The 18165-nt window shown below is 41.5% G+C and overlaps 1 protein-coding gene across 1 annotated transcript; it reads left to right on the plus strand.

The window, feature by feature from the left end:
* The first annotated feature begins 517 nt into the window (after window positions 1-517).
* Window positions 518-17403, plus strand: LOC142106829 (ETS homologous factor-like). Its single transcript, XM_075189857.1, has 7 exons — window positions 518-760; window positions 886-1018; window positions 4543-4716; window positions 7223-7306; window positions 9290-9382; window positions 11809-12001; window positions 15889-17403. Exons 2-7 carry the CDS (start codon window positions 931-933, stop codon window positions 15995-15997), a joined length of 741 nt encoding a protein of 246 aa, XP_075045958.1. The 5' UTR covers window positions 518-760; window positions 886-930; the 3' UTR covers window positions 15998-17403.
* Window positions 17404-18165: the final 762 nt, after the last annotated feature.

Consider the following 18165-nt stretch of genomic DNA (forward strand, 5'->3'; position numbering starts at 1 on the left):
AAAACCCTGCAGATTGTAAACTGACCCCAACAGGGTAAAGTAACCTTTAACTCTTTCTTTTTGCAAATTGTGCATCTTAACATTGGTTGTATTGATAGAAGACACAGAGAGAGAGAGAGAGAGAGAGAAAACTCTCCAACAGGCCACCTCCCACCCAGAACAAAATGATGGACTCAGTTCACTATTACCGTTACCGTGGCTGAACTAATTAAGTGATTTAAAAAAAAAACCATCAGTTAACTCAGCATAACTAACTGCAATAATCAATTAAGTTGCAGAGCACCTTCTCTAGTGCTCTTTAAAATTATTTTGATTGTAACTAACAAAACGCCCACTAGATGGTGCCATTGAGACAGTAAATGTTTCAATACCATTGACCCAAAGATGACCCGCAAAAAATTAAATGACCTTTTCATATTTGACACATTATTATTAAGTGATCTGTCGTCTTTTAATTACTATTGTTGTCGTGATTTATGTTTTTTTTTTTTGCTTTCTGGGACTCTCTTGCTAAGAGTGCTGCATGCTTCTCATTTTACAGTAACTCTTTGTTTTCTCAGATAAACTTACAGGGAGTGCCCCGGAGCCAATGACAAGGTGAAAGCTGGCAGCTTGCCATGCAGTTACTTTAAACTGAAACTTCTGGGAAAGCAACACGACCCGAAAAACAATGGGGAGGAGAAACCCCGATTAGGAGCCTATTCACTCCCTGTTGCTTCTTGGAAGACCTCTATTATTAGTGCTGATGAATAGAGATCAGGTAAAGACTAACCCCCTACACTGCAAATGAGATGAGCTGTTGAATTGTTTTTTTTTTAATGCATTGAGCTACACCTGCATTCTCCTGCTCTCACTTCTGTTTTTGCCCCTATGCCTCTGCCTTAGGTCCCCCATGCTATACAGACAGTGCCCCACTGAATACCTGCCAGGATGTACCACACACCAACCTTACCATTGACCATTCTCTCCAGCCTCACAGCTGAGCTGGGCACCGGTGGCAGCCAGGCAGTGCTAACAGGTGAGACAGATCAGATATTGCTGTTTTTATTGTCATTTTTTAATCTCTTAATAGGTACCAGGTTATTTGTTCACTCTCTATCATTTGTTTGTGTTATCTGTCTGTGTTTTGTATTTTTATCTTCTATTTTTATCTAGTCGTTGATGTTATTTTTTTTATTTCATGTAAACGTTATCATGTCTCTTCAGTATTTAGAAAACATCAACCTATTCTGCAATTTTGCCAAATTGTCACTCTATAAGGGTTTTTTATTCTACCTAGATTTTGTCAATCAGCTTCAGGACCCAAGATTCCATTTTTAATTAAAACTGTATTTGATTATTTTAACCCATCTGTCAGCAAATTATATTTTTCTATAAAGAAATAAAGTTTAAAATGGTTAATATTTTGTTATGTAAGTTGGACCCACACTCCCTGACATTCCGTCTGCACAAATTAAATACCTTTAGTGTATAGATTCTGCTGTGTGCAGGTATGTGCAATATGTATTAGAACATGGGAGAAGCTGAAAATGGGGTCATATATTGAACTAATATAGAGTCAAACGGGCACCTGTTGAATTTGGGGTCTTTATAGGGACTTTGTAATCTCTAAACTGTTTCGAAATTGGTGGCTGCTCAGGTGCCCAGCTTGAGTGACCAATTGGCTGACCTGTATTCCGGTGACTCTAGCGAGTGAATCCATCCACATAATACACGTGCCGGGGCACCCAATCCTCCATTCTTTCCTTATTGGCATAAATAATTTGCTGGTACAGATCAATCTGCAAAAGAAGAACGATGGAAGGAAAAAAAATTGATTTGTTTATGGGAAACAAATTCTATACTGACTGCCCTTTAACCACTGAACAATTCTGTCCTAGATATATGTCTAGTTTGTTCTATATGGTAATTATAACTCTGCTGGTAGAACACAAGTTGTCACTGTTAAGAAGGTGGTAAACGCCGGATCCATACAAAATATACACAAAAAACGGATCAATACAATGGGGCAGTGGAATCCGGGAGTCTCCTGGACATTCCGGGAGTCTCCTGGACATTCCGGGAGAGTATGGCAAGTATGAAGTGTGATCTACATTAAATTCACACAAAAGAACCCGGAACCGCACAAAGGAGTGTGAATCTGACTTTTCGTGTGAATTTTGTATCCATCTGGCTTTTTGTGTGGATCCGACTTTTTCTGTGCATTTACTATAGATCTGGCTTTTATGCACACCCCACTTAATGACTGCCAGGTATCTAATTGTAGTCATAGTATTAGTTTTGGCAATTTCAGTTGCACCGTCAGGGATAACAGGTTAGGAAGAAAAATACTTCCTGTGATAACTTATTTGCAGCAAGAACTGCATTAATAAGTATATATATATATATATATATATATATATATATACACAAAATAGATACAAACGGCGCTATGACACTATACCAGTACTAACTATATTAGTAAAGTCCAATAACTTGAACTGGTTCCTTCATGTGTCACACTTCCCCTGTGCGGGCGGCTGCCAATCCTCTAAATCAAGCGGTGTAGCAGGAAAAAATCTAAAAAAGATTAAAGAGGAGGCGCACAATAGTGTAGTACAGTATATTATTGGAGCCAATAGGAGAATCCAGAAAAGGAACCTAATCACCAGAGTATAGTGAGCCAAAACTTTCCACCATGTGGATATCCACAGTATCTGAAGTGGATAGAAATAGCAAAAATGGTAGGAAATGACACAGAGCCATGTAGCAGTCAAGATAGTCCCATTAAGCAAAGTGCAAAAAATAAACAGGTCACACTAGTGCAGAGATCTGCGTACCAGACACAAAAAGTGTTATGGCTTCTCTGGAGGGATGTCCTGTAGACCGTGAGGATGTAGTCAATCTTCAGCCATCATGGGTTTAACCGATATGTTACCTCAATCAATATACAGAGGGACACAGATGTAGTATCCAAAAAAGTTCACATTTATTAAAAAAGTAGTAACTTACACATCCAGAAGCAGATGACAAACCTATCTGATCAGCGATGGTAGTTAGGGCCGGATTAAGGGAATGGAGGCCCCTGGGCTAAGGGGGCCTCCATTCCCCCGTGAGGGCCCCCCCCCCCCCCGTGATCCGAGCTGCCCGTGCCCCCCCCCCCGCCTCATGATCCGAGCTTCCATAAGGGATGAGATGGTCACTGAAACCGTTCTCTCAGATGAGGGATAAATGCAACTTGTTGTCATAGGGAAATGGATAGAAACAAACAATTTGACGGCTGAAAAGAACCTACAGGCTCCTCAATTTTACGAATTGTTTCATTATGTTTTTATTGGAGGGGGGGGGGGTTGTGTTGGATGGAAGTGTTGTGTTTTGGTTTCGGTTTTTTTATTTAAGTCTTACAAAAAGCAATATGTTTATCTGCCTGTGTTGTAGAATTGTTACTATAGGAGTTTCCACCACAATTGCTGACATTAAATTGTCCGTAACCTTTCACATAGGACCCTTTGGCACAACGCAGTAGTTTTGTATGTGGTCTGCACGTTAATTAGAGATGCTTGCGCTCGGTTTTCGGAAAACCGAGTCCACCCGAACTTAGGGGATCCGAGTAGACCCGCGAGCCAGCTCAGTACTTTTGCGCGTCCTCGGATCTGAATCGAGGCAAAATGTCATCATTGCATTGTCGGATCTCACGGATTTTGGAATCCATAAGTACCTCCCTCACTAGGAGATCCAGCGCCATTGCTCACACAGAAACAGGGGTAGCAGTGTTCTTGTCACTCTCCCTTCTCCAGTGACATTGCTCAGTGCCATTGCTCACACAGAAACAGGAGGAGTAGCAGTGTTCTTGTCACTCTCCAGTCTCCAGTGACATTGCTCAGTGCCATTGTTCAGACAGAAACAGGGGTAGCAGTGTTCTTGTCACTCTCCCTTCTCCAGTGACATTGCTCAGTGCCATTGCTCACACAGAAACAGGAGGGGTAGCAGTGTTCTTGTCACTCTCCCTTCTCCAGTGACATTGCTCAGTGCCATTGCTCACACAGAAACAGGAGGAGTAGCAGTGTTATTGTCACTCTCCAGTCTCCAGTGACATTGCTCAGTGCCATTGCTCACACAGAAATAGGAGTAGTGGTGTGCTTGTCACTCTCCAGTCTCCAGTGACATTGCTCAGTGCCATTGCTCACACAGAAATAGGGGTAGTGGTGTTCTTGTCACTCTCCAGTCTCCAGTGACATTGCTCAGTGCCAATGCTCACACAGAAAGAGGGGTAGCAGTGTTCTTGTCACTCTCCAGTGACATTGCTCAGTGCCATTGCTCACACAGAAACAGGAGGGGGTAGCAGTGTTCTTGTCATTTGACAAAAATTGACTAGAAATGACTGGAAATTAATGTTATTGAGGTTAATAATAATATAGGAACAAAAAAAAAGAGCCAAATTATGTGATTTTAGAAAGAAATAGGGATCCAAAACCAAAACACGAAGTTAATCAAAACATGGGGGTCAGTGAACATCTCTAACGTTAATGCTCTTCCCAACCTTTGTTTGTCATCTGTATCCAGAGTTTTCCTCCTTACAAAATTCCTGGGACCAGTCAGAGTTCGGTTATGGAGCAAATGACACGGATTTGCCATTTTTGGCCTATCTTATTTCCCCTGACTACTCCTCCGGGGATTCAGACACTTGTAACATGATTGACAGCACTAGCAACAGTGATACTCTCCCTCAGTTTACAGGTGAGTGCAAGCTAGTACTAGTACTCAAGTACTAGTCTATTGTTTGTCTGATGACAGTGGTCTGTATATAGTACTTTACAGGGATGGTATAATTGAGTTAGACCTGTAACAATGAGTAGGGGAGAGGGACAAGGGGGTATATTTACTAAACTGCGGGTTTGAAAAAGTGGATATGTTGCCTATAGCAACCAATCAGATTCTAGCTGTCATTTTGTAGAATGCACTAACTAAATGAAAGCTAGAATCTGATTGGTTGCTATACGCAACATCTCCACTTTTTTTAAACCTGCAGTTTAGTAAATCTAGCCCAAGGAGTTACAAGGGGGGAGGGGATTGTGGGTGGGGAGGGGTAGTAAGGATTGGGGATAATAGAAGGGGGCTGGGGTGCGGACTAGCCGGAGTGGGGGTTAGTCCTGTTGTGGGTACATATTTCCTGGAATAATAAATATATCAAGGTTCCCAAATGTTTTGGAAGTTCATTATTGTGATATTCTGCAGACTAATTATATTAGATATAAACCAGATGTGATTTATCACCTCTTGATATGTAAGGGGGGGGGGGTCTATTTTTTTTCCGGTTGCGATCTGATGTTCATCACATCATTCTAAAATGCACATATATGAAAGTCACTGACTCTCGCTAAGTTGTTATAAAATTATTCCCAGTTTAATCTATCAAAACTGTGAAATGTGTCTTGGTCCCAGAGGTAAACATTGACCTCTGCCATGAAGGGGTTAAAGCCGCCCTCCCCGCTTGCGTGCGGCCCTCCCTGAGGTGGAATGATTACAGTTAATCCTGGCAGTGGTTTATCATTACCCAGTATCTCCCATATGGACTGTACATGTCTGGTCAGGCTGAGAGCCGCTTGGTTTGTTTGCCAATCCTTGTAAATGTAACAAGTTATTTACACGAGGTGGTTCTCACATACAGGTGTGTTTTGTGTGCGCCTCTTCAATGATAACGCCCGGTGATGTTTTATGTTATACACTGGGTGGATGTAGGGATAACTGTTATATGATTAGACAGGTAAATGCTGATTATTAGGTGAATCTAAGGTAACAAGAGGTGAATGCAGGGGAAGGGGGATGTTAGGTGAATGCAGGGAAAATACTGGCAGGAGGGCTAGTGGGTACTTTTGCCCTGAGGGGGCAACGTAGGCAAATGGTTCAGGCTCTTCTACCGTACACCCCAACAAAAAAATGGGCGTGACAAACGTTATGCAGGCGTGGCTTGACTAATGTGGGTGTGGTCTTATGTAGCTAGTAAAATATATGAAAAATTGTGATGTAAAAGAGCTATAATCAAATACAAAACCTACCAGACCCATCTGACGATTATTCAATTCAGGGACTACTTTAGTGACCTTATACAATATAGACAGCATTCTAGTGACGAATATACAACACACAGAGCATTCTAGTGATCTCTGTGTAATAGAGCATTCTAGTGACCTATATACAATACAGACATCATTCTAGTGGGAAATATACAACACACAGAGCATTCTAGTCAGCTATAGACAATACAGACAGCATTCTAGTGGCCAATATACAACACACAGAGCATTCTAGTGGCATCTGTGTAATACAGACAGCATTCTAGTGACGGATATACAGCACACAGAGCATTCTAGTGACCTCTGTGTAATAGAGTATTCTAGTGACCTATATACAATACAGACATCATTCTAGTGGCCAATATACAGCACACAGAGCATTCTAGTGACCTCTGTGTAATAGAGTATTCTAGTGACCTGTATACAATACAGAGAGCATTCTAGTGACCAATATACAACACACAGAGCATTCTAGTGGCCTCTGTGTAATATAGAGTGCATTCTAGTGACGGATATACAGCACACAGAGCATTCTAGTGACCTCTGTGTAATAGAGCATTCTAGTGACCTCTGTGTAATAGAGCATTCTAGTGACCTATATACAATACAGACATCATTCTAGTGGCCAATATACAACACACAGAGCATTCTAGTGACCTCTTGGTATTACAGAGAGCATTCTAGTGACCTATATACAATTACATATAGCTTTCTAGTGACCAATATACAACTCACAGAGCATTCTAGTGATCTCTGGGTATTACAGAGAGAATTCTAGTGACATCTAGCCTGTGATTGTGCAGCGTCCAATAGGATACACATGTTTCAAGCCCTTGTACATTCCTTATGCTTAAACTACACATATTTGGCATCTAAATAAACAGCAGAAATGGGTGACAGTTACCAAAACCCATATATAAAAAAATCTTGGATACCATAACAAAAACATAAAAAAATATATCCTTAGTATCCAGATCAGTGTAAAATGAATACATTTAATCTGGAGATGAAAATATAAAGTAACTCAGCTATTTAGGGGTTAAACACTACCGAAATGAAAGAAAGGAGAAGGGCCGTTGGTACGGTATCTACCACAACCCGGCTCTGTATGAACAATTCATTACTTCATTCCTCCCTTTGTTTACCATTAACGTTTCACCTCCTCACAGACCTGTTGGCCTCGGTGACAACACACAGAAGGAATTTGGACCAACAGGTTTTTCAGGAGAATACCAAGTCTCAGACAGCTTGTGGTGAGTAGAACAACACATTGCCACAATATGGGGGTATGTTTGGAAATTGCTGATCTATATCCAGTCAAGTTCAGTTTGTTTCCTTCTTCTGGTTAACTCTTTCAGGTCAGTTCCATGCAGCAATAACATTGATCTTTTTCAATCCATTGAACCAGGAAAAGTGACTGTTTTACATATGTATGATGTTAATTTGCCACAGTCAGGAAGTCTTAGAGGGTTGCTCTTGTTTTTAACGTATATTTGACTACGGTCATCATCATCAGTTATTTATATAGCGCCACTAATTCCGCAGCGCTGTACAGAGAACTCACTCACATCAGTCCCTGCCCCATTGGAGCTCACAGTCTAAATTCCCTAACACACACATAGACAGACAGACAAAGAGAGACACTAGGGTCAATTTTGATAGCAGCCAATTAACCAACCAATATGTTTTTGGAGTGTGGGAGGAAACCGGAGCACCCGGAGGAAACCCACGAAAACACGGGTGGAACATACAAACTCCACACTAATAAGGCCATGGTCGGGAATTGAACTCATGACCCCAGTCCTGAGAGGCAGAAGTGCTAACCACTGAGCCACAGCGCTGTATTCTAATCTCATGGTGTCTATTGCAGTAGGTGATGGGGTACAACAACATGTAACCAGTCAGATCACTAGGGATATCCACAGCAGCACATATTATTTCAGGAGATGTGATGTACTGATCTCGTTTAAGGCAGCGACTTGTCTCTTGTTTTTAAGTGAGGTCAAGGCCACCCTGTGACGGGTTGATATTGTTGTTTATTTAGATAGTATTTTACCAGGTCCAAAAATGGGGAGCCTGGTAGTGGAAGGCAGGGGGTACAAATTCTTTGTTGAATTTAGGAACCATAAGCTGGCTTCCGGAAGTAGGTCTTAGGTGATAAGTTCTGTTAGCTGCAGAGGTAAGAAGATTGGTGTTAGAGTTTGTTGCAGATCGGGTTATAGAACTGTGAGAGGGCAAGTGGCAAATCATATACTAAGAGTTAGATAGTGGAAAGTACAGGGTCACCAACACACAGAGTAGATGATTGACTGCTGCCAAACTGATGTTAGAGGGCTGTGTTGTCAAACATACCTCTATATACATCCAATGGTTTACAGGGGAAGGACGGGCATTATTACATGCTACAATTACTATACTGAGCAATGTAGAGTAACTGCATATAGCATACCAGCAGCCACACTGTAAATGTCCTTTTAGGAGGGTAAACAGCCATAAACACACAGTAATATATCTGTTTATCATTGACATTCCTTCACGTAAGTTTGTTATTGCATACTGCCCAATAATCCTGACTTACTCACAACAGTCCTGATTTCAGGGGATTAAAAGGGGCATCTCAGTAAGTGTGTGTGCTCCTCTCAAACAAATGCATGTGGCTTAGATAGATTATCATATGGTCTGGGTGGTTAAGGCGTGTGGCCTAATTAATTCATATTCCCATTTGGAGGTCTGTTACAATTTGTAATATAAGCTGATGCTGTTGTACAATTGGCCACTTAACTAGTGGTTTTTTTATCACAGGGATAAATAACCAATAATCCCCGCCTTTGCTTGGCCACAATCTTTAGACCGTGTACAAGGACATTGCTGTCCAAAGTGGCCATCAAGGGCTTTTTTGTCATCTACTGTGTCCCAGTAGGGTCGCGCAGCCTCACTTCTGCGACCTCATTATTTTAATAGGTTTTGGTGGATACTTGGTACTTCGTCACTGACCAAACCAACAGAGGCACTGAGGAAGATGAGTATAAAGGATAGAACTATTACCGCTGTATCTGCATTACTACCGGGGGCCTGTAGACCAATGTGGGTCCTTCTGTAGGAATAGGACACTCACACACAGTCTGTATTCCACAGCAGGTTTGCTCTATGGATTAGGGAAAGAGTGTGAAAAGTTCTGTTGCAATTTAATGTCACATATAAGGTGGTTTAACTATATCCATTTTTTTCTTTTGCAGAAAAAAAAATAGAGACAGGTATCACAGACATAAAACCATCTCCAGGGACTCGGAAAGAGAAAAACCGGAGAGGAAATAAAGGAAACAGAACGAGTGAGTGAGATCTAGAAAATCCCATCTATTTATCCACTTTTGCTTTTACTGTATGTAGATATGAGAAACTCCCATACATTATACGGAGATGTCCTGGATATCAGTATGTTCTGTGCTACTGAATACATCCTGAAGTTGTCATGGAACCGGTTGGTTTAAAGGAGAATTCTTTTCTCTTCCCACCTCTGACTTTGAAAATGATGATGAAATCTTTCACCCTATCCTATCCCCTAATCCTACGATCCGTAGTGGGCGGTCCCGGTGCTGAGCTACTCTTTTGTGTTCTAACACTTTACGTAGTGTTCCAAGTGAACCCATTGGGTGCAGGAAATCATGTGACCTCACAATGTGTCAGGACAGCACTGGCAGCTACAGGGGAGTTCTGTCTCCGAGCGTCCCCGACTGTCAGCATTTGTACATACACCGTAATAATCTGCATTTAAAACGGCTGACATGTTAGATGTAGACCATACTTGCCAACTTTTCCTCGTTGGTGTCAGGGAGATCCCGGGGGGAGGTGTGTGTGGGGGGGCGGGGCTTGACGAATCGCATCATTTTGGCCACGCCCCCATTTTGGTGGAGCTTAGATGACGCAATATTGCGTCATTAATTCCCCCCCCCCCCGCCACTTATCTATTGCTGGGCGAGAACCGAGAGGTTGCCCGGGAGCTCTCCCAGAAATTCGGGAGTCTCTCGGACATTCCGGGAGAGTAGGCAACTATGCGTTAAAGAAAAGCAGCTAATGAATCTCTAGAGACTGAAGTGTCTTTTACATTTCTGTCTCCATTGCTGAAGTCATGTTGTCTTACCTGTCAGTCTTTAAAATCTTGGTCTCCATGAAAATGGCCACCTCCATAGGCATCAATGCATGGACATAGGACACAATTTCTGAACTGTGTCATCATGCCACAGATGGCAAAGCCAACCACGTCTTGTACTGGCTCAGCATCAGGGAGAATGCCAGACTCTTCAGGGAGTGAGGGAGATCACCCCTATTTCAGGGAGTCTTCCTGACATTCAGGGAGAGTTGACAAGTATGATGTAGACTACACTGAATCTGTCAATGCTGACAATAGGGGAGATCTAAGACGAGCTCTCTTGTCAAATAAAAATTAAAAATACATTTAAAAAGCATATTTGGTATCATTATACTTAGTAGAACTAGACTATACATTTTTGGGTAACTCTAGGTTTGCACTTATTTAATTTCTATAGGGACATCTTCTTAATGAGTATAGTTTTGCCTGCTTTTTTTATTGTCACTTAAATATGCACTTACAATACAAAGTTATTTCTTTCACCGTTCTAATAAAGGAAAGCCCTAATTGTCCACAAAATAAAAAAAAATGTTACATTTACAAGGTTCCACAATCAAAGGGGTTAACAAACTATTCTTGGTGTGGTCTGATAACAAAGGTATGTAATACTTCCACCCACGAAGGGGTTAGTTGATGGAGTCAAGATCCAATGTCTATGTACTTATAGTCATGGAAACCAATAAGATTCCAGGGGAGTCGTGGGGTTCCCAGTTTAGTAATTTCAGTGTTGGCCCACATGACAGTCTTCTGGATAAAGTTTATCTGCATAAGGTCTGGGATGACTATTGGTTTGGCCTAAGGAGATAAGGTGCATTTACAAACTGGTGCTCAGCCTTTGGCTCAGCAAACTCTGGACACTGTACATTGGCAGGAGATACTCATCCCTTCCTAGATGAACAGACAATTACCACATACACACCCCGTATGACTCCCTTCTTTTCATACTGTCCTTTCTTACACAATACTGCCTTCCAAAATGTATACATCACCCTCCAAGGCAATGCCGCATGACTCCTAAAAAGAACAGGACTGAAACGGGGTTTCCCATATATAATTTGCACAGCAGGTGATAACTGAGAACTAACTAGGAGACAGTCTAACAGTAGTTATAGACTAGTGGTGACGATTAGGACAGGAACCTCCTACCTTTATAATACATAATTTGGCGTATATCTTACACCAGTTCACAAGTACAGAAACACTCCAGGAACATGTAGCTGGTCCTTGGGTGTGGGATGTGGTGGGAGAAGGCGCCCCCTGCTGGCGATTGGCATTCGGAAACTATGAATTTACAACAGTGGTAATTATAGCAGATATGCTATACGTTTTATTTCAACCTATCTCCCCCTCCTACTACTGACATACCCACTCTCATTTTAAGTATATAATTTCACCCATTTTCACAATACGGCTGCCTGTTTTCCTAGCTGTATATTCAATGGATTATTTGAGATCCTCAGCACTGTAATAAGGTTTTTGATTCTACATCGGTCTTGTTTGCCCATATAGGGAACATACCGCGTCCCGTAGGATGTAGGGTTCTTGTGCGGTGCAAGGATTGTGGTTTGGGGAAGCGCGTGTCCGTAAAGATGTCCTCTTTATTTTCAGACCACAGCGTGCACCTGTGGGAATTTGTACGTGACCTGCTGCTGAGTCCCCAAAAGAACCAGGAAACCATCCGCTGGGAGAACCGCAAAGAAGGGACGTTCCGCGTCATGAAGTCGGACATGTTTGCGCAGTTATGGGGGGAGCAGAAAAAGAATAAGTGTATGAATTATGAGAAGTTAAGCCGAGCACTGAGGTAAGCATGTAAGGTGTTTGGAACCAGACCAGGGGATTATATTTACTAAACTGCGGGTTTGAAAAAGTGGAGATGTTGCCTATAGCAACCAATCAGATTCTAGTTATCATTTATTTAGTGCATTCTACAAAATGACAGCTGGAATCTGATTGGTTGCTATAGGCAACATCTCCACTTTTTCAAACCCGCAGTTTAGTGAACATGCCGCCAGAGGTTTATTGCAGACCAATGTTCTGCCTTTTATGTATAACAGGGATATTGCACTCCTACAGTAAAATATATGGATATTAGAAATCAGTGAGAAGTTCAGTGACCATCCATGAACTCTAAGGTGGTAACTTCTTCGTTTTAATTTACACACAGCTTGGTCATAGATTACTCCTTATAACACACAATTTGAAACAAAATAAGTTGCTTGCATGAAGTGAACCTCACGCGTTTTGCCTTCACTGTCCATCCAGGTCACAGAAATTCCTTATAACCCTATAAAGAGCACTAACGCGATGATATCAGAGCTCAGGTTATACAGATATTATTTACAGCTTATATATATATATATATATATATATATATATATATATATATATATATATATATATATACAAACATGACCTGTTTATTATAATGATATCATTTAGATATATTCATGCTGCTTGTGTATTGCAGCTCTATATCTTTATATCTGCTCTCCTTATTTATATAACACATATGTTCCAGTTCCAAGCTGTATTAAAAAAAGGCAATCACATTTGCTTTGTGAAACAAGTTTTTCAGGGTTTTCAGTGCCTGTCACAACGCGTCAGTCACCAGAAACTGCAATTAGTAAGAAATTGTCAGAATGTGATGTATGAAGAGTGCAAATAAAGTTTGGGATTCAATCTTTATTTTAGACAAAAAATAGTGTGTTAGAGTTACCATTGATTCCGTCCTTGACAAGTGAGCGCAAGGATGACGGGAGCACAAAGAGGTGATTGGTCTGTATGGAGAGAGGCCAGGACAGGACACATGACCCTATGGATGACGGAGCTGGAACATGGACAGAACATGCTTTACTTTCCCATTTCCTTGCTGAGAAGGTTGTCTGCCCTTCAGCGACGTCTCTCCATAGATATCTATATTAATCTTTGTGAGCTTCCATTTTCCCTCCATTGTCTGTATAATATGCCTATGACCTTTGTGTATGGCCTCTACCTCAGACTCTCCATCTTGTTCCACCGGATTCAAGATGCTCTTCTCCCAAGCTGCCCACTTGATTGGCGTGAAAGATGTTTTATTTTGATTGGTTGGTTTTTGTCTGCTGTTACTTACGGCATTCTAAGCTGCCTTTGTTTACCGTACACTGCAGTTCTGACACCTAATAAGGCTATTTTTTAATTTTATTGGCTGCAAATATCAGTAGACAGTCTCTCTCTCTCCATATCTGATCAGATGTCGATCGGACTGGAGTGTTCGTTTTTGGTGGACCTCATTTGACTATGTTAATGCTACCCTGTCGAATCTGGCCTTTTCGGACCAGGCTGCTCGGTAGATCGTTCAAGTTATAGCCACACATGTATGGTGAAATCTGAAATCTAGCTGACCAATGGTTGGCCCAGGCGTCCAGAATCACCATACTGACCTTGTAACTATGACCCAGCTCCAGCTTCTTCTGGCCATCGCTTGCGGTCCTGGCGCTAAGCTGTTATAGCCTCTGACGCTGTTCCAGGTTCCAGGCTTCCCTGCGCTAACTATAGCTGACAATAACGTGCTGTATCGTGGTAGTAAATTATAATATGCTATAGTATAATGTGCTATCATAACTTAGCATATTATAATTGTCTATAACTGGCAGGGAAGATAGAACAAGCTAGAATCCAGGAATCCTATCAGAGAACACCAGCTTATGAACCATAGCTTAGAGCGTACAGAGCGATCAGCGATAGAGGTCAGCGCTGGAGCTCAGTTACAGGTATGGGTAGTGTCTTGTAGTAAAACAACCATTGAACCTATTTAATGATAATACATATTTAATTTATGAGGTGGAACGGTACTGTGTATTGGAGGTGTAAAAAGCGCTAATTTAGCATCAGTCTGCAACAAACTTTGACTTGTCGGATTAACACAAAGTTATCATTTATTTATATAGCGCCACTAATTCCGTAGCACTGTACAGAGAACTCATTCACATCAGTCCCTGCTCCATTGGGGCTTACAGTCTAAATTCCCTAACACACACACACAGACACAGACAGAGACTAGAGTCAATTTTGATAGCAGCCAATTAACCTACTAGTATGTTTTTTGGAGTGTGGGAGGAAACCGGAGCACCCGGAGGAAACCCACGCAAACACGGGGAGAACATACAAACTCCTCACAGATAAGGCCAAGGTCAGGAATTGAACTCATGACCCGAGTGCTGTGAGGCAGAAGTGCTAACCACTGACCCACCAAACATGTTGGGTAAAGCGGTGATTTACATGGCTAGCTTAGGTGTATCTAACAAGATTACACTACTGTGGTTTCAAAAACTGCTTTACAATTTGCCAGGTTTTGTCATAAATGCAGGGCCCATTTGTCAATCAACATTAGTCACCCTCCGAAACTCCGTAGGACATGTGAACAGACTTGTGGTGAAGTCATACACCTGGTGACTTGGGTGTGTTTATTTTCATTACACTTCAACCTGCAGCAAAGTAATACTCGAGTCAAAGCCCGAGTTAGTTCATTGAACTGAAAAAATACCCAGTGGTTTTTTTGTTCTGTTTTTCTTCTGCTACTTAGAAACTGTCTTAATCTGTAGTGTAAACACTTGTGGAACAAAACACTAACCGGGTTACCCTCTAACTGTAATGTCATTGCCAGGGACAATAGCACAGAATTAAATGTAATGAAACCAAAATAGAATTTTTGATAGATAATTAGTTTACACTTTTCATATAAGCAAAGTATAAACTGTATTCCTCACAATTATCCTAACGTGACATTATATCAAAATGGTTACTAAAGGGTAAATTTATCAAGCTGCAAGATTCCGGCGTGTTTGAAAAGTGGAGCTGTTGCCTATAGCAACCAATCAGATTCTAGTTGTCATTTATTTAGTACGTTCTACAAAATGATAGCTAGAATCTGATTGGTTGCCATAGGCAACATCTCCACTTTTCAAACTCACTGGAAACCCGCAGCTTAATACCCCATAGCCACCCCATAGTCTCATAGATAACAGCAGACATTTCCTTCATTAGTCTTTCTGAACAGGCTTGGGAAACCGATGGCTCTTTTGCTGTTGTGGAACTACAAGTCTCAAAAAACCCTGCAAGATAGATACTATCAGGGCTTCATGGGACTTGTAGTTCCACAGCCACATGTTGCAGGCTGATCAGGATTTGCCGACATCTTTTCTGGAATCACTAAAGCTAATGTTAGATTGGATTTTATAGAAGACTGTTTACTATAGAAATAAGCCTTTGCTCTCAATGCAGTGTTAAATAGTATCATCATCATCATCATTTATTTATATAGCGCCACTAATTCCGCAGCGCTGTACAGAGAACTCACATCAGTCCCTGTCCCATTGGGGCTTACTATCTAAATTCCCTAACACACACACACAGACAGAGAGGGAGAGACTAGGGTCAATTTGTTAGCAGCCAATTAACCTACTAGTATGTTTTTGGAGTGTGGGAGGAAACCCACGCAAACACAGAGATAACATACAAACTCCTTACAGATAAGGCCATGGTTGGGAATTGAACTCATGACCCCAGTGTTGTAAGGCAGAAGTGCTAACCACTACGCCACCGTGCTGCCCTACAAATATAAATAAAAATAGTAGGTCTTTTAAAATGATAATTTATGGATTATGACATTTGTAGCAATTATTTACAAATCACATATCTACTCCATTGCAGGCACTACTACAAGTCAGGTATTCTAGAGCGTGTGGACGGGAGATTGACATACAAGTTCGGGAAGAAAGCACACGGATGGAGCGAGGATTCATCTATACAACTTACTTAGTTACCTCGGGAGTAATGTGACAGTATGGAAGATCGCCATATGCAGCGGAATGAGCTGGACATCTCGCTAAATGCCAGAGCAGAACTGCAAACAGACGTCCTCATTATGCAATCATTCGAATTACTACCTGTCGCACAGGAGCGTGAGACAATCTATATGGGCGAAGGAAGTTTACGGGGCATAAGGACTTGTACTGTATATGGAGACAGTTTGTGGTAGAGAAATCAGGATGGCTTCTGTGTGCGTGGCACGCACCTGTATTATTGCAATGAACGGTCTGTTAAGATGCAGGTGACAGCGGTGTACAGCTGGGCCCTGGGCAGAATATGAGCTGTGCCCTCCCTTGTATCTCCTACCAGAACTACATTGCTCATTTGGTCTCCAGTACCACCTATGCAGCTAAACAAAGAATCTCTACTGTCTTTCTGCTATCACCACATGGATGTCCCAACGCTACCTAAAGCTCAACATGTCCAAAACAGAACTTATTATCTTCCCTCCTGCCAGAGTCACCACCTGCCCTCAAATCTCCGACAATAACCCCACAATTTTCTCAGTCTCTCGCTGTCTTGGTGTCCGTCCTCTACTTTATTCCTCACGTCCAGTCTCTCTCCAAGTCCAGTCGCCTCTACCTTATGAATATGGCCAGACTACGACCTTACGCTCCTCATTTCATCTGTGTTCTCCTCCAGTTTGTATAGAAGCCCATTTATGAGTTGGGACCCTTTGTTTTCATGTATGCATTTATTTTGTCTGCCTTGTATGTCCCTATTTCCCCCACTGGACGGTGCTGCGGAGCACTGAAGGCCTTATAAATCTTTGATAATAATACACTGAAGCATTTTACGTACTGAAGTAATATTCATGAGAATGTAACCTATAAATTTACTAGGAAGCTGAGGGCTGTTACCATTACTTCATCTCCTACTATGTCACTGCAGGTAACTCTTAGGTCTGTGGCTCTGAACAGTTTGTATTAAAAGAAAAGCAGGCCTGATCATCAAAACAAACATGGCTGAAGAATCACCTTTTCCAAACTTCACTTGGTATAGTTACAGACCGTTGTAATTAATTGACACAGACAAGGAAATACAGGTAGTATCACATGTAGAACACGTCACAAGTTAAATCATTTCCATTCTCAACAGATCTGCAAAATCTAATATACAGGCAAGGCTTGTTTTTGTAATGGGGTCAGGGATTTAAAAAAACTGGTCTGAGCAAGCAAGATGGCGAACGTTCTGATGACTATAGGTTGTAAGCTCTGAGGAACAAGGAGTTCCACCGTTGACTGTACATATTTGTGATTATTAAACTTTATTTTGTGACCTAATTGTCAGAAACGGATGCTAATGAACAATCGTGTATGTGATGAAATAGTCAATTAAATGCATCGTCTTTTTTTTTATCTGCTGCTCCAGAAGTTTTTTTTTAATTTTTTTTACTAACTTTACGGAAATGTGCAAATTTTCACTCCTAACTATTGCAACCAATCGGCAATTAGCTTTTATCTGTCTTCAGCAACGACAAGACAATGAAAGCAAATGTCTGATTGGTTACTATGGTTCTACCTTTGACCAATGTAAATAAATAATCCTCAATGGGGAACTGAGAAAAAAAAACATGGCACAAATGATTTTCCTGAGAATACATGCCTCGCTTTCTAAATTACCCAGTCAGTAAACAGGACTTGTCACTTACATTTAGGCTGATAACACCCAAATCTATGTCTCTTTCCCTGACCTCTCCTCTTCTGTACTATCTCGTGTAACCAACTGTCTTTCTGCCATCTCCACATGGATGTCCCAACGCTACCTAAAGCTCAACATGTCCAAAACAGAGCTTATTATCTTACCTCCTGCCAGAGTCACCACCTGCCCTCAATCATCCTCACTGTCAATAACACCACAATTTCCTTGGTCTCCCAAGCCTGCTACCTTGGTTTCACACTTGACTCCACCCTCTGCTTTATTCCTCACATCCAGACTCTCTCCCAGTCCTGTCGACTCCACCTTAAAAACATTACCAGAATACGCTCTTTTCTTACACAATATGCTACCAAAACTCTTATCCATTCCCTCATCATCTCCCGTCTTGACTATTGTAACCTCCTGCTATCTGGCATTCCTGACACCCATATATCCACACTTCAATCCATCCTAAATGCT

Source organism: Mixophyes fleayi, chromosome 11, assembly GCF_038048845.1.
Source record: "Mixophyes fleayi isolate aMixFle1 chromosome 11, aMixFle1.hap1, whole genome shotgun sequence".
Classification (NCBI taxonomy): domain Eukaryota; kingdom Metazoa; phylum Chordata; class Amphibia; order Anura; family Limnodynastidae; genus Mixophyes; species Mixophyes fleayi.

Excerpts from the sequence above, each read along its gene's own strand:
- LOC142106829 (XM_075189857.1), top strand. The coding sequence starts at position 931 with ATGTACCACACACCAACCTTACCATTGACCATTCTCTCCAGCCTCACA. Across the intron at positions 7,307-9,289 it reads CAAGTCTCAGACAGCTTGTG|AAAAAAAAATAGAGACAGGT; the intron begins GTGAGTAGAACA and ends TTTCTTTTGCAG. Across the intron at positions 12,002-15,888 it reads AAGTTAAGCCGAGCACTGAG|GCACTACTACAAGTCAGGTA; the intron begins GTAAGCATGTAA and ends ACTCCATTGCAG.